Source organism: Aspergillus caelatus (genome assembly GCF_009193585.1).
Source record: "Aspergillus caelatus strain CBS 763.97 unplaced genomic scaffold BDV27scaffold_109, whole genome shotgun sequence".
In the NCBI taxonomy this organism is placed as follows: domain Eukaryota; kingdom Fungi; phylum Ascomycota; class Eurotiomycetes; order Eurotiales; family Aspergillaceae; genus Aspergillus; species Aspergillus caelatus.
The window spans coordinates 96,462-112,443 of record NW_022475372.1 but is presented as its reverse complement, the minus strand read 5'-3'; the positions used below and the strand labels follow the sequence as shown (position 1 = coordinate 112,443).

At 50.6% G+C, this 15,982-nt stretch overlaps 7 protein-coding genes across 7 annotated transcripts; 5 read left to right on the top strand and 2 right to left on the bottom strand.

Moving 5' to 3' along the window:
- Window positions 1-51: 51 nt before the first annotated feature.
- BDV27DRAFT_129725 (uncharacterized protein) lies at window positions 52-2,090 on the top strand. The gene has a single exon (XM_032067267.1). The coding sequence runs from the start codon at window positions 372-374 to the stop codon at window positions 1,377-1,379; it is 1,008 nt and encodes a 335-aa protein (XP_031926718.1). The 5' UTR covers window positions 52-371; the 3' UTR covers window positions 1,380-2,090.
- Window positions 1,401-3,515, bottom strand: BDV27DRAFT_158653 (Zn(II)2Cys6 transcription factor domain-containing protein; the record flags this gene model as incomplete). The annotated part of the gene is made up of 7 exons (XM_032072720.1): window positions 1,401-1,949; window positions 1,996-2,093; window positions 2,148-2,326; window positions 2,394-2,567; window positions 2,626-2,655; window positions 2,706-3,421; window positions 3,480-3,515. The coding sequence occupies 7 exons, from the start codon at window positions 3,513-3,515 to the stop codon at window positions 1,401-1,403; spliced, it is 1,782 nt and encodes a 593-aa protein (XP_031926717.1).
- A 216-nt stretch (window positions 3,516-3,731) lies between these two features.
- Window positions 3,732-5,526, top strand: BDV27DRAFT_165333 (amidase signature domain-containing protein; the record flags this gene model as incomplete). Its single annotated transcript, XM_032073898.1, has 2 exons — window positions 3,732-5,326; window positions 5,393-5,526. Exons 1-2 carry the CDS (start codon window positions 3,793-3,795, stop codon window positions 5,524-5,526), a joined length of 1,668 nt encoding a protein of 555 aa, XP_031926716.1. The 5' UTR covers window positions 3,732-3,792.
- Window positions 5,527-5,576: 50 nt separating this feature from the next.
- Window positions 5,577-7,040, bottom strand: BDV27DRAFT_146006 (aldehyde dehydrogenase family protein; the record flags this gene model as incomplete). Its single annotated transcript, XM_032070503.1, has 1 exon — window positions 5,577-7,040. The coding sequence occupies one exon, from the start codon at window positions 7,038-7,040 to the stop codon at window positions 5,577-5,579; it is 1,464 nt and encodes a 487-aa protein (XP_031926715.1).
- Window positions 7,041-7,500: 460 nt separating this feature from the next.
- On the top strand, window positions 7,501-8,995 carry BDV27DRAFT_158650 (NAD(P)/FAD-dependent oxidoreductase; the record flags this gene model as incomplete). Its single annotated transcript, XM_032072719.1, has 2 exons — window positions 7,501-8,106; window positions 8,168-8,995. 2 exons carry the CDS (start codon window positions 7,501-7,503, stop codon window positions 8,993-8,995), a joined length of 1,434 nt encoding a protein of 477 aa, XP_031926714.1.
- Window positions 8,996-10,360: 1,365 nt separating this feature from the next.
- Window positions 10,361-13,874, top strand: BDV27DRAFT_165331 (bifunctional cytochrome P450/NADPH--P450 reductase; the record flags this gene model as incomplete). Its single annotated transcript, XM_032073897.1, has 7 exons — window positions 10,361-10,412; window positions 10,464-10,544; window positions 10,610-10,889; window positions 10,952-11,810; window positions 11,880-12,372; window positions 12,426-12,991; window positions 13,050-13,874. 7 exons carry the CDS (start codon window positions 10,361-10,363, stop codon window positions 13,872-13,874), a joined length of 3,156 nt encoding a protein of 1,051 aa, XP_031926713.1.
- A 727-nt stretch (window positions 13,875-14,601) lies between these two features.
- On the top strand, window positions 14,602-15,808 carry BDV27DRAFT_158648 (MBL fold metallo-hydrolase; the record flags this gene model as incomplete). Its single annotated transcript, XM_032072718.1, has 4 exons — window positions 14,602-14,629; window positions 14,681-14,828; window positions 14,911-15,642; window positions 15,694-15,808. The coding sequence occupies 4 exons, from the start codon at window positions 14,602-14,604 to the stop codon at window positions 15,806-15,808; spliced, it is 1,023 nt and encodes a 340-aa protein (XP_031926712.1).
- Between the last annotated feature and the right edge of the window lie 174 nt (window positions 15,809-15,982).

Sequence of the window (15,982 nt, the reverse complement as noted above, 5' to 3'; positions counted from 1 at the left end):
AAAAAAGGAAAAGAAAAGAAAGAAAGAAAAGAAAAGTGCTAATGCCCAACTGGCGCCTGAAGCTCAACGGGCGCGAGAACCAGGATATCCGGTTCTTGATCCACAGCTGCCAGCGGTCAATTGTCGCCATTGGAGAATGCTCGCGACCGCTGTTGGATGAGATACTCCCTCTCGCGTCCGAACATCCGTCCATCCTCTCTGCGTTGCTTGCATATTCCGCTCGCCTTCGCGTCTCATCTGGGGATGGGAGCGTAGCACGCACAGAAGGCTCCAAGAGGAATGCGCTCGACCGCCACCAGGAGACAATCACCAAGGTGCAGTCAATTTTGTCTCGGCTCCAGTCGGGAAATCCAGTCAATGATGGGGATGTCATGGAGGTGTTAGCTTCATGTCTCCTGCTGACGCTGTTTGGATTGCCCGAGCAAGTCCACAACTGGTCAGTGCATGTAACTGGAATGATTGCCCTCATTGAATCACTTGACGCGGAGGTTCTTCGATCGGTGCCGTCGGTGCGATATCTCCAGGCAGTAGCGGCGCATCTGGACATCTCAGCCTTTTCTCTGAACAGGCCCGAGGCCAGCCAACACAAATGGCTGGCTTGGGGAATCTGTCCTTGGCGAGGCAATACTGCAACAATAGACGAGTCTACGGAGTTTACAACATTTGAAATTTCGTCCGGTTACCCAGAGTCATTAGTGACCGTGGTCGCTCTCATTTCCGCTGTAATTGAAGGCCAGATCGACGATTATGTCGCCGCATATATAAACGACATACATCAAGAAATACATCAGACTCAAGAACAAAGGCTAGCCGAGTATGGCTCCCCACAGCAGACGGAATTCTACTGGACATTGCGAATGCATGCGATCATTGCCGGATGGGAACCTCCAATGGTGCCGCCTCGCATATCAAGCACACTGTCTCTGGCATTGACCACGGCCTGGGAAATTATTCGAAAAGCAGCACATATTTACCTCTCTCGCGGCGGGTTCGCAACCAGTATTTACATCCCCATAGCTCCTCAGCGACAGCGACTTAATCAAAGATATGTCCGCGAGATGATTGTCGGACTTCAGTCGCTGATCGCACTAGCCGAAGAACAGGAAATTACAATCGCGAACGCCATGATTTGGCCGATGACCGTGATCGGGAACGAGGTTTGCAATGACTACGCGCTGCAAGCGGAGCTGGTGAGTATGTTTGAGCGCTTGCACCGCTACTTCCGCATCGCGCACCTCATACAGGTCCTCGACCTATTCAAAGAGTTGTGGCAGCGGTTTACCATGTCTAATGCTATGCTAGCATCACCACAGTCTCCAAGGGAGCTAAGCCTGCAACTTCTGGCTGCCGAGAAGAACCTTTCAGTTCCACTGTTCTAATTTTGGATGGGAGATGTTTGGTCACCGGATCAGAATACTCAAGTCGAAGTACCCATTGCGGCAGATGCGCGTATTCGGCGCACACAAGTCCCCAATCAGGCGCTGAAGCTCGTCCCGAATCTCTGATGGCTCCTGCCAGAGCTCGTCTCCCGGACTGACCGGGTACTGCCACGCCCTCACAGCCTCATCCCTTTGCAGGGGGGTAATTCCAGTCCCTGTGCCGCACCACCGGTAGTGCATCAGCTGCTGCGTGGATATGATTCTTGCATCCGTGTTGCGGAATGCAGCCCGCGACAGACAGGTCGAGAGCAACATGCGAATCTCCCCAATGATTGGTATATCATACCGTTTGCAATGGAGTTCGACCGCGGATAACAGGTTGTGATGGTGGTCGCTTGATCGGACGAGCTTTGCAGGCACACCGTTCTCGAAGAGGGCGTGATTGCCGTTATCAGAAAAGAATTGACGAAGAGCTATTGCATGAATCGTGCTGGATTGGAGGAGGAAGACTATAGTAGCAGGCGAGAGGCTTTCCAAGTACGGATCCAGAGAGAGGACGGTGGGTAGAACCTGAGAAGTTAGTTTGTAGATTCGACTCCGGCACAACAGAACATACGTCTCCGAGGAGGAAGGAGTGTTCAAGTAGGTAGCTAAAACGGTCGGCCTTCTGATAAACAGGGTTCATAATCAGATCAACCAAGTCCCGAGTCCCATCTAGACCATGCATTAGTCTTCCACCAGTTGGGTTGCACATGGGTTCATACATACATAGGATAATAAACAGCCCGTGCATCCAGATCATCGCCTCGGCTTCGTAGACATACGTCAAATCGTCGAACCGCAGCAATGCTGGGGGAAACCGAAAAAAGTAGTCGCATAGGTCGTTTCTGACGACAGCCCATGCCCGACTACCAAATAAGGGCGCTTCAATAACCGCTCGCATGCAGCTAAGGAATGATTAATAACCGGAATCCAGATGTGCAAAGGACGAGGGGGGGGGCTATAGCTAGCTACTTGACTAGGGGATGCATCAGGACAAAATAACTGTCCGCCTCAAGTGTCCACGGCTCTGCCGGGACGGAATTAAAAGACGAGGAAACATGCCAGATATTGTCAGCAACCTGGGATTTGGTGAAGACTTGGAATTGGCAGCTCGGTTTCCTTTGATTGTGCAGCAACGCCAATATGCTGGTGATTCCATATTTATGAGCGACGTGCCGAGGGAGCGAAGGCGATCATAACTTACGCGTCTTGAATATATAGAGACATCTCAGTGCTAGCGCAGATGAGCTATTGGTTTCGAATTCTGTTTCTGGCGGAACTCACCGTCGAGTCAATTCGTTCCAGTCATTATCTTGGCTGGGTATTTTCGAAATGTCTTCCAGTATGATGTGAGAGAGCGAATGCCATCGGATGGCAATATCAGAAAACTCCGCGCTCAAGCACCAGGTGTAGCTGAAGAGAAGTAAGAGAAGAGCATTCCCTAGTTGCAATTGATGGCTTTTCCAGGTCAGACACGGGGTCTCGGCGAGCGCACTCCTCTGGAGGTGGCCTCGGCTCACGTCCAGAGAACCTGCGACAGTCTCCGGAAGACGATAGCGATATAGATCCAGAGCTATTGCCAGTAGCGCGTTTTGTAATTCCCTATTCAAAATCTGGCACACGGAGAAGTCGTTGCCGGTCTCGGTGTCGGCGTGAAGACTATCTGGCAGCAACCCGAAAATGCCCAGTTTCCTCGAAGAGGATAAAATCCACTGAAGAAGGCTGTTAATGAGACTCGGATCCAGTAGGATGCTGGAGATATCGTGGGAATTGGTTGCTGCCGCTGGCGAGACATTCGCGGGGGACACAGATGATAAGATCGTCCGGCCACTAGATTGAGATTCGGGCTCTACGGACGGCTCGCGGACAGTAGCCCTGCCCTGCCGGGAGGATACTGATTTCCTCGGGCGTCCCTTTGCTCGCACGGGGCGCTCAGTGAGGCAGGGGAGTTGCAAGCGGCGACAACGGGCGCATGGACTCTGAGAATCGCATTGTGTCTTCTACCCGTGCATTGCATTAGCACCAAGTCCTCGCCGGAGAGGGAGTGGAGTGATCTACCAAGGCCCAGCAGCGATCGCAAGCCCTGGACGACATCGTGATGAGGTGGTTGCACTGGACAGGAGGGCGAAAAGGTAGAAGAAAGGAATGTCTACCACGTAGGGGGCAGATAGTTCCATTAGCATGCCCCACTTGTACCCATAGATAAATTAGTTGTGGTAGAAAAGGATCAAAACTCGCCGGCGGCATATTTCCACCATACCAGCACATTGTAGCAAGGGTACGTATATCCATCATGTAGTAGCCCTTTCCTTTAAGTCTCTGGTCTCATCACCATCTTCCTCCCCTTACCTCGTATCTATCTACTGACACCATGTCGTCGGACGAACCGCCCCTCTGGGAACAACGCGCTGCCCAGAAACGGGCTTCCCGAGATGCTGAAATTCGCAAATGGCAGCGCGCGCCAGTCGCTGACCTGAAGCCCGACGAAACATACGTAAAAGACGTTCCTCTTCGTTGTGGTCTCCTGACCGAGGAGCAATTGCGGATCACAGAGTCAACTCCTAGTCAACTGCTGTCCAACGTCTCGAGAGGCCACTGGTCCGCCCAAGTTGTCCTTCGAGCTTACATCGCCCGAGCAACAATTGCGCACTACCTCACCAATCCACTGAGCGAGATTTTTTTCGAACGTGCCGTGGCCAGGGCCCGGGAACTGGATGACATTTTGAAGGCTACTGGAAGGACCGTCGGCCCTCTCCACGGCCTCCCAATCAGTTTAAAAGATGTCATGAACGTCGCAGGACAAGAAACAACGCTGGGGTTTGTAGCCACAATTGGTCAGATCCCTGAGCACGAAGACCGACTAGTCACAAAGCTTCACGAGGCGGGTGCCGTGCTCTATTGCAAAACAAATGTCCCCCAGACATTGATGTCGGGCGAGTGTGTGAACTTCGTGTTTGGTCGCACATCGACTCCTTATAACATACGACTAACCGCAGGCGGTTCAAGTGGTGGTGAAGGATCGCTGATCGCCCTAGGGGGCAGTCCCCTAGGCATTGGTAGCGACATTGCGGGATCAATACGCACGCCGGCTAACTTCAATGGCATTTACGGACTCTGTCCTTCTCCAAATCGCTTTCCGGAGCATTCGGCCGAGAACTCAGACGGCCATATGACCATCCAAGGTGTAGCAGGCCCCATGTCTCGCAGCGTTGACGGATTGGAAGTTTACACGCGAACACTCTTAGGTCTGCGCCCGTGGGAGTGGGACTTTAGCAGCGCTCGAATTCCATGGAGGGAGGATGAATACCAGGAGGGACTGGGCAATGTGCACCCTCTTTGCTTTGCATTTCTGCCGCATGATTCAGTCGTGCTTCCTAACCCTCCCATTCTACGGGGCATGAGGGAGATGAAGGAGGCTCTTATTCGCGCGGGCCATCAAGTCATTGACATTGACCCCTGGGATGGCCGTGAGCTTATAGAAGTCGCATTCCTAAATTTCTTTGCAACCGGCGGCGAGGAAGTTCGGAAGATACTCAGTGTGTTGGATGAGCCTCTCATTGCAGAGGTTACTCCTCTTGAAGCAATGACTACCCTGTCGGTGGCGCAGTATAAGTCTGCCGCAGTCAAGGTCAAGTTGCTTCGTCAGAAGTATATAGACGTCTGGCAGGCCACCGCATCGAAGACCGTCTCAGGCCTGCCGGTGGATGCCATAATTCTTCCCTCCGGCGGTACCGTGGCTCCTCCTCATGGCAAGATGGAGTATTTCACCTACGAGGCCATCTCCAATGTACTTGAATGGACCTGTGCCACTGTGCCCGTGACCCAGGTAGACCCTGTCTTAGATGCCAAACCACGGAGCCATTTCGAGCCCATGTCAGACTATGACCAGCGGAATTGGGATACATGTAAGGACATACCTACAAACATGCGGATTGCCTCCCTTTTCCGATACGATGCTAACCTCTCAATAGACACCCCAGAGACGTACAGAGATGGCCCGGTGTGCTTGCAGGTTATGGGAAGGAGATTTGAGGAGGAGAAAGTGCTGGGGCTACTACGGACAATCGACAAGGCCTTAGGAAGAGATGAATTTTACATGTCATGAACCTTAGTTTACATCAAATCTTGCAGAACGTATACTTGAAGACCTAATAACTACATCACAACGCATCCCATCCCTGATGGCCCCTGATCCTCTAATGTCTCCCCTTTCTTGAATGTGGGCTGAGGCGCATCTGTCTCCGACCGGTTCTTAATATCGAACGGTGGGTATCGCCACTGTACGAAATGGTCAATCCAGCCAGGCACCCGGACGACCGTGCGGTTGTGGCTGAAGGTATCGAATCCCCATTTTCCATGGTAAGCGCCGTAGCCGGAGTCCCCTACGCCGCCGAAAGGCGCCGACGGGACGTCCGCATGGATAGCAACGTCGTTGATAGTGACGCCCCCAGAGTTGGTGGAGTTGAGGATGATGTCAATTTCGGTAGAGTCATTCGAGAAAATATACAGACCCAGTGGATATGGACTGCTGCGCAGGATATCTAGCACCTCTGGGACCGTTATTTTCACGACCGGCAAGACAGGGCCAAAGAGCTCTTCTGAAAGAAGCGAGTCTTCAGGCTTCACGTCTGTGACGATGGTTGGAAAGATAAGTCTTTCCTTGCGCGAATGGGGCCCCTCAAACACCTTGTTGCCCTCCGTGCGTTCCAGCAGGTCATGGAGTCGGTCATACTGTCGCTCACCGACCATCCGCGCAAGTCCATCCAACCCGTCACCCTTGGAGAACTGTTCGGTCCAGTAGATCAGACGCGCGACGAGCTGGTCGTGGACTTCGGGATCCACGTAGATATGATTGACACAAACACAGATCTGGCCGAGGTTGGTCAGTTTGGCAGCCACCAACCGCTTCGCGGTGACCTCAATATCTGCTGATTTGGTGACAATTGCTGGTGCCTGTCCGCCGAGCTCGAGAGCTGTAGGGGTGACGTGTTTCGCAGCGGCTTCGGCGATGATGCGACCGACGCGCGTGCTGCCGGTGTAGAAAATGAAATCGAACTTGTATTCCAAGATTCTGCCCATGGCCGCTGGATCCGCGCGGATGAGTGCGAGCGCTGATGTGTCGAGGTATGTTGGTACTAATTCGCTCAGCAGCACCTCCGTGTGTCGGGCTATTTCCGACGGTTTGAGTATGACGCAGTTTCCTGCTGCAATGGCAGCGGCAGCCACGGAGAGTAGCGTTGAGAGAGGGTAATTCCAAGCTCCGATGACGAGGACAACTCCCCTAGGCTCCTTTCGAATCCAGGCCTTGCCGACGTATCGGAAAAAGAGACCTGCTTCGGGAGGCGGAGCACCCTGAGACCAGGTATCTACGTTCTTGAGCATTGTTAGGATGGTGTTCTTCACATCGCCTACGTCGTAGGAGAGTGACTCAAAGGCGTGTCGGTGCAGGTCAGCGGCCATGGCTTTGACAAGAGCATCCTCATTCTCGTCAAGTAGCCAAAACAGCTGTTTCAACTGCCACTTGCGCCATCGAACATCTCGCGTTCGGTTATTGGCGAAGGTGGCGCGCAGCTTCTGGTGAAGCGAGCGAAATTCGTCATCAGTGATGAAATTCGACATGGTGGGCGGTTACAATGAGTGTTGATGCCCAGAGCAACTGCAGGCTACCAGCACAGGAATTTATGAGCTGATAATTGACTCGAAACTGAATGAATGAGAAGCATCTACATACCTAGAAGCCTAGGCACGATAGACGTGGAAGAACCCACCGACGGCTATTTACACAAACCCTCAGACTATACGAGGCCAAGCTTCATCCCACAGGGTATACTATTCCGCTCGAAGCAACTAGTAGCGTGTTCCTGGGGGTGAGATTGCTGAAAAGAGACCGACGGTGAGTTCTATATCTCGTAGCTAGTCTCCATCTTCCCCACAGCGTCCACCCCCGGAATCCGCGGGCGCCAGCCTTAAGTCTATTGATCAGGCAAATAGGTTGAGGCTGCGTTAAAATTTTATTGAAAGAAGCCCGTAAGTCAAGAATATTCAGGGAAATCAAGATTGAATTATCATTGACTTTACTATGACTACCTGGCCCTCCGATAGCGTCTGGTCCCCCCGGACACACAACGAACAAGTCTATGCTCGTGCCCCCAACCCAGCTGAGTTCCCAGAGATCCCGGCTATCTCCAAGAGCTACTGGATTCGTGAGCACCGCATCGACTTCGAAGAAGAATGTGCGCGGACCTCGCTCCCTACTAAAGTCGACGTCGTCATTATCGGATCTGGGATCACCGGTGCAACGGTGGCGTACCAAATCTCGCGCTCGCAGCCTGATCTGTGTGTCGCTCTGATTGAGTCCCGGGGCCTCTGCACGGGCGCCACAGGGCGCAATGGAGGACATATTGGACGACCAGAGGTGTATCACTTCCGGGAGTTAGCTGAGGAAGTTGGTGTCAAGGAAGCCTTGAAGCTGAAGAAGTTTGGGCAGAAAAATCGGAATATGATGATTGAAACAATTAATGAACTTGATGCTGTGGCCGAGGTGGACCTACGGCTCAATGGGACCATTGTGGTGTTTGAGACGGCCGAGGAAAAGGAGGAGTTTGTGGCAGATTTGGAGTCAGCCAAACAGCACGGCCATGAGCCGGAGGGCTACTTGATGAAGGAGACAAGTGAAGTTTTATCTGTGAGATCGTCTCCCTTGACAGCTACTATATCTATAGACACTGATCACAGTGCGAGTCTAGAAAGTCACAATCAATGAATCCAAGGCCCAATATGGAGCAGCATACCTGGAAGTATCTGGGACTGTTTATCCTCGAAAACTTGTGGGGGTGCTACTAAAGGCTGCTCTAAAGCGCATGTCTGCGTTGACTATCCATGCCTATACACCGGCGTCGTCAGTAGTCAGTGACTTTACAGCAGAGAGGTATCACTATACCGTCTCGACAAACCGCGGCGAGATCAAAGCTCGTGCCGTATTCCATGCGACAAATGGCTACGCTAGCCATCTTCTCCCTTCCCTATGTGGTAAAGACGGCGTTTACGGCTGTAAAGCACACATGCTGGGCGTCCAACCCAACAAGGCCGCGCCAGATACTTGCCAACTGTCGCGAGGATTCGGATACCAAGATTTCTGGCACTGGATCTTGCAACGACCAAATCACGGACCTTATCTGTACGGCCTTGCAACCGCCGAGGTGGTCGGGGACTATAATGACAATATTACACTCCCTGAGAATAACCAGCACAGAAGGGAGATGGTTCAATTCCTTGAAACCGTTTTCCCGCACCACTTTGAGGATATTGATGTCAAGCGAGACGTTGCCTATGACTGGACTGGAATTCAAGGATTTACCAAAGATGGAGCTAGCATTGTCGGGAGACCGACCAAAGAAAGTCCAGGCGAATACGTATCGGTGGGACACAATGGCGAGGGCATGGGCAGGTGCTTTGCCTGTGCTACGGTAGCAACTGATGCCATGCTGAGCTATTTGAAGGAAAATAAATCATGGACGCCGCCTGAGTGGTTTCCAATATCGTTCGCTAGGAATTTGGGTTCTGGGGATTTATAGTATGTGTACTTTTCCATGTTGTTGTCCACTCGCGTATCACCTTTTAGTCGTGCAGATTGCATGAATTAAAAGGCTCAATATTCTCTGATTAGTGTTGGGTAGTAAGTAAGATACTGACGATGAAAGGTATATGCCGTTGTTGATTATGTTCTATAATCCCTACATGTATCACCTCGCAGCTTCCGTTTGTCCATAGCTAGGTGAAAGTAGCCATATATGGTTGTATATGGGGAGAGCATGGAAGGTCACTCTTCGCACCCTGCGCCTGAGTAGTGACTAAGCGCAAGACTCACACGCTGGGGGCGCATCGTGTATGTAAGCGTAGAGAGAGAGAGAGAGAGAGAGAGAGAGAGAGAGAGTACAGTAAGAAGTTTCTGAATGAGTTGGAGAACATGTCTCAACTACGTAGCATAGCTGATATCAGGCCCATGTTGCGTATATCCTCAAATAAAGATTTTCAAGGGTAAAGCTGCCATAAAATAAAACTCTTGAGATAAATGAAACTGAGAGCGTGCTTTTATGTGCGGATATTTATAAGTCATCTCTCGGAATCATCTACACATATCTACCAAAAATATGACAACATACTCTTGCGAAGCAGACAGGAGCAAGAACTTCCACATATTTTAGTAGCACTAGCTTCTGCTAGTTGTAATTAATATAGGGCTTCTCATATCGGGAACAGGTACGATACAAATAAAGACTTCATGAGCCCCTTCTGTACTATCAAGTCTGCTAAAAATGAAGTGCGTCTTAAATGCCCCTCAGCGACACCAAGCTGACTCCGGTACATGTATGAACCTTACCTTGGACAAGACAAAATCGGCCCTTCTAGGTCATCCCACAGGATCAGGAGTAGCCAGTTGGGAGGTAGGAAACCGAGACTTACTTGAGAAGCACCGACGGCCTTTTTGGAATGGATCTTCAGTTCGCTATGAGCAATAGCAGCTGGCTCCACCAAACGACGAGGTCTGAGCGATAAGGAAAATGGCCGACGGTGGTTTTACATCTTCGTTTGACTCCGCCCTAAACCCCACTATTTACCGGTTTACTGAACGCTCGCTCCCCTCCACTTGACAGGGGTCAAGCGTCACAGACCCTGTCCTAGGCATCCATAGCCAGCCCTCAGAACGCAAGGAGATTTACAAGTCAGTACGTCAATACGTAGACGAAAATAATGGCCGGTGGTGAGTTCCGAGGTTAGGTCCAAAGATCAATCAACGTGGTCTCAAACTCTGTCAAGGTAAGCTTCATGGGTGTTAAAAACTGCTTTTAATGGTGCATGAGCTTCATGAATGCCTCCCATGTTCCGGCTCTGTGCCATTACCTCACTACCCTATTATTGAAATGCGCTGTCTTCTAAAAATGCGACAGGATGACAACGAAAAGCAGATATGTCCGATCCCAGGACCTCGAGGTTAGCGAGCATGCTTCTCATGCAGTGAGAAAGAACTAATGACCGTTCTAGGTCTACCATTCCTCGGGAATATCCTGGACATCGATCTAGACAATGGCACAATGTCCACGCTTGAGATTGCGAAAACATACTGTGCGTGCTCTATTTCAAGAAGTAGATCATAATATAGAAGTGGTAACACTTTGCCCTGTTCAAAGACCCTATTTTCAAATTCACCTTTGCGGGAGAGACATCCATTGTCATAAACAGCGTGGCTCTGCTCTCTGAAGTCTGCGATGAAGCCCGATTTCATAAGCATGTCTCCTTTGGCCTCGAGCTACTCCGGTCCGGCACACATGACGGGTTATTTACTGCGTATGATCATGAGAAGAACTGGGAGCTTGCGCATCGGCTGTTAGTGCCAGCCTTTGGTCCATTACGAATCCGTGAAATGTTTCCACAAATGCATGATATCGCGCAACAGCTATGTCTCAAATGGTACAACACCCTTTTAACCGCCGCTCAGATGCTTTTTTGGCTAAGGAGTTCTTGGTTGTTAGGCAACGCTATGGTCCAAGGAGGCCCTTGAATCTAGTTGACGATTTCACTCGCGCAACTCTTGATACAATTGCGTTATGTGCAATGGGTTACCGATTCAACAGCTTCTATTCTGAAGGCGACTTTCATCCCTTTATCAAGAGTATGATCGGATTCCTGAAAGAGGCAGAAACGCAAGCAACCCTGCCTTCATTTATCAGCAGCCTTCGTTTTCGTGCGAAGAAGCGGACTCAACTGGATATTGATCGTATGCGCACCGTGTGTCACGAGATTGTTAACGAGCGTCGACAGACGAACCTTGGTCGCAAGAATGACCTACTTGAGACAATGCTGACCTCTCGAGACAGCTTATCTGGGGATACGTTAAGCGACGAATCGATCATCAATAATATGCTGACCTTTCTGGTCGCTGGCCACGAGACTACTTCAGGGCTCCTGTCATTTGCGATGTACTACCTGTTGACAACGCCTGATGCCATGGCTAGGGCAACTCATGAGGTAGACGATGTCGTTGGCGATCACGAGCTCACGATTGAACACCTCTCAAAACTCAAATATCTTAATGCTATTCTTCGTGAGACCCTACGATTAATGCCCACCGCACCCGGGTTTAGCGTTACGCCGTATAAACCAGAGGTAATTGGGGGCAAATATGAGGTCAAGCCAGGAGACTCACTGGATGTGTTCCTCGCGGCTGTGCATCGAGATCCTGCCGTATACGGGTCCGACGTCGACGAGTTCCGCCCGGAAAGGATGTTGGATGAACACTTCAAGAAGCTTCCGGCAAACTCGTGGAAGCCCTTTGGAAATGGTAAAAGGAGTTGTATTGGGCGGGCTTTTGCGTGGCAGGAGGCACTGATGGTCAGTCGGTTCTATATTGGCTTTCTACCAACCGTTCATATCATATACTGAGGCAACCACAACATATAGATCCTGGCCTTGATTCTGCAGAATTTTAGATTCAATTTGGTTGACGAGGACTATGCTTTAAAAATCAAAGAGTCACTCACTATAAAACCAGATAACCTGTGGGCCTATGCGACACCACGACCGAGCCGAAACATGCTTCACGCCCGATTGTCGCCCCAAACGAAAAGTGCACATCCGGAGGGGGTCGTGTGTTTGAAGCATGAGGCAGTAGAATCCCAGCCAGCAACCATTCTGTATGGCTCAAACAGTGGAACTTGCGAGGCCCTGGCCCATCGATTGGCTACCGAAATGAGTAGCAAGGGCCCATTCGTCTGCAAAGTACAACCTTTGGACGCGCTCGAGCACCGCCGACTACCCCGAGGCCAACCCATGATAATCCTCACTGGGTCATACGACGGGAGGCCGCCTGAAAACGCACGGCAATTTGTCAATTGGCTCCATTCCCTGGAGGGGAATGATCTGGAAGGGATCCAGTACGCCGTCTTTGGAAGCGGTAAACTCATCATTTTGTTTTTCCATATAGGTAATTATTAACCGGTTTGCCAGGACACCACGACTGGTCGACCACCTTCTATAAAATTCCCAACCTCATAGATGTCATCATGGCAGAACATGGTGGAGCTCGTCTAGCCCCACGAGGGTCGGCGGATACCGCAGAAGATGACCCCTTCGCTGAGTTAGAGTCATGGATGGAAACGAACCTCTGGCCTGGCCTTGAGGCTGCGTTCAGCTTTAAGCACCCCGGCTCATCAGATGAGACTGGGAATAGCACCAGGATAACCATTCGATCACCCTACCCGTTGCGCGCGGTTTACGAAACAGCTGTCATTGATCAAGTTCGCGTGTTGACATCCGCGGGAACCACCAAGAAAGTCCATGTTGAGCTTGCCCTGCCCGAAACAGTCCACTACCATCCTGGTGATCATCTAGCTGTTTTGCCCCTTAACCCTCGACGGAGTGTGCAGCGGGTGCTTTCACTTTTCCAAATAGGTTCGGATACTATCTTGTATATTACATCTAGTGGTACTACCTCCTTGCCGACAGATACTCCCATATCTGCCCACGACCTGCTCAGCGGCTACGTGGAATTGAATCAAGTGGCGACGCCTGCTGTACGTACCTTTAGGTCTTGCACATTACTGATATAACGAACTGACCTTTCTTCAACAGAGCCTGAGATCCTTGGCTACGAAAGCTACCGATGAGAAAACTGCACAGCATCTTAAAGCCCTCGCTTCAGATCAATATACAACGGAAGTCCGGGAAAAACAGTTATCCCTTTTGGATATATTAGAACGCTATGCCGTACCATCAATTGAGATTCAGCATTATATCCAGATGTTGTCACCCCTTCGTCCCCGCCAATACACCATTTCCTCGTCTCCGCGGATGAACCGTACTCGGGCTTCGTTAACTGTTTCTGTCGTAGAGAGAGCAGAAATTGGCGGGCCTAGAAACTGCGCTGGAGTAGCATCAAACTACCTAATGAGCTGTATACCCGGGTCCATCCTCCGAGTATCTCTACGGCATGCCAATCCCGACTTCCGACTCCCAGATGAGTCACTCTCTCACCCCATCATCATGGTTGCCGCTGGATCAGGCATTGCACCCTTCCGCGCATTTGTCCAGGAAAGATCCATCCGACAGAAGGAGGGAATCATCTTAGCCCCAGCCTTCCTATTTTTCGGTTGCAGGGGCGCTCACTTGGACGACCTCTATCGCGAGGAGTTAGATGGTTTCGAGGAACAGGGAGTGGTGACCCTCTTTAGAGCCTTTAGCAGGGCTCAGAATGAGAGTCATGGCTGTAAATACGTTCAAGATCTGCTATGGATGGAAAGAGTGAAGGTGAAGGCGCTTTGGGAGCAGGATGCTAAAGTCTTCGTGTGCGGCAGCGTTAGAATGAATGAAGGGGTGAAGGCAACGGTTTCAAAGATTGTTTCTCCTACGCCGACAGAAGAAGTGGCGCGGCGATATGTGGCGGAGACTTTTACATGACTTGAGTCTGGTCTATTGCCGGTGACGTCCTGGCGCAGTGGACTGAGAGAATATTAGGTGTATACATTTACTTTCTTTTGGAGTAATAGTTCTGCAAAAGACTAATGTAGATATATTCTGATGCCGATGTAGAGCTCTTTGTGATGCCTTAGAAATTCCGCAGCTTGAGAAGGATATTCGCTGATGTGCAGAAATGGTATATATTTGTACTATTCTACTATCCCTTTTATAGATCATCAACTACCGTTTCCTCCTCCTTTGCTTTGTCGAACCAAAATATTATCCAATTATGCAGTCTCGCTGTTTCTACGCAGTCGGAGATACACCATCGAGACTCTCCCTACGAGTTGAACTAGCTTTGCTAGACAGCTTTGATTCTCCGCACTTCGGTTGGCGCCAGGGTCCCTGCAGCGACGAAATAAATATCGGAAATATCGCCCGGCTCCCTTCTTTACTATGCCTGAGTAGTGCAATCGCTTGGCTCGGTTACTTCCGGTTGAGGAGTGCCGTCGGCACGGGTGGGGGAAAGAAGATACAAGCGTTGCCGGCGGGGAATACGACCATAGCCAACCCCCGGTAGGCATGGTACGCTCGCGGTAGGTCATTGAAGATGATATACTTTAAATATACGAATCCCATTCTCGAGGTTATGTACTTTTTGGAAATCTAGTGTCTCCATCCTGTCTTTCGTATGCAGTCCAACTCGTATCAGGAACACCGGTAAGCAATGAAGCACACAACCCTTGAATGGTTCGGTTAGTTAGAATTGCTGGTGTGTTCTTCATTAGCTGACTATAACCAAAAAGGGGCGACGACGTTTCGGCTTCGGATCAGAGGAGTTACGATCTTCCTGGATACATGGCTAGATAGGCCTTCAGTCCAGCCGGTATACCTGGCAGTTGACCAAGTGACAGACGCAGACTACATCTTCATATCCCACGCACATTTTGATCAGTAGGTGCCCTCCCCCCCCCCCCCACCAATGCCACAAGCCTAGTCAGATTAATATCCGCAATGCACTTATCACCACCACTAGCCTTCCTGGAGCGGATCGAATTGCAATAAACACTGGCGCTACTGTAATAGCGAACGGCGAAGCGATCAATTGTCTCAGACATGCCGGTGTTCCTGAAGAGCAGCTGCTGCCCGTCTCCGGTGGTGAGCGGATTCCTCTCTTTACGCGTGAAATAAGAAACAAGGCCAAGGATGACGTAGCCCTGAGAGCCCCTGGTCCGCCTGGTGGCCCTGTATTCCCAGTGCATGAACTCGCTGCGTTGTCTGTAGAAGTCTGGCCTTCTCTGCACTGCCTAATGCCGCCGAGTCACCCGAAGATAATCAATACTGGGACCGTCTATACCGGCGCAGCAACCCCCTTTACCTGCACCTTGGATATCACGCTGGGGATGAAACACGGGCTTCTGAAGTTGGGTGAACTTATGCCAGTGGAAAAGCAAAGCGAAGGGCAACGAGCTTTTATTGAGTATGTCAGCGACCGGAAACGCAATGTATTCTCTCATTATGATGGGGGGCAGTTGATGTACAACTTTCTCATCGACGGCAAAGCGTTGCTTTGGAGTGCCCATCTGGGCGGTTATGAGGGTATCCTAAAAGCCCTCAAACCCAAACCAGATGTGGCCATTCTAGGAATTGCCGGTCGAGCAAACCTAAGTGGGAAACCCTTCGATGGATCCGCAGCCGAGTTTGCGGTAAAAGAGATTCAATGGCTCGAGAGCCCTTCCCAAGTGATATGGTGCTTGCATGACGAAAGGTAACATGGCAGCATAGATTTTAAGATAACCAGCAGACTGACTGTCCTTAGCTGCATTCCACCATACAGAATCGACACGTTGGCTGCCACTGCGGCAGTTGAGAAGGAAACGGAGTCAAAGGTCTTGGATTTAAAACATGCCGAGGTTTGTAGGTTGGACCTGTAGGTTAGCCAACGAATAGATTAGCAAGAAATCACATTTCTATTCCTTGAACCGACTCAACGGACGTAGATACGTAGCAAGTTGGCGTCCGCTTCCTTTGCTGTTCAAAGCCTGCAGTACTAAGCTCGGCTTTGCCAATCTGTCAAGGACCCTGTGAAATGGACATAGATGGACTAT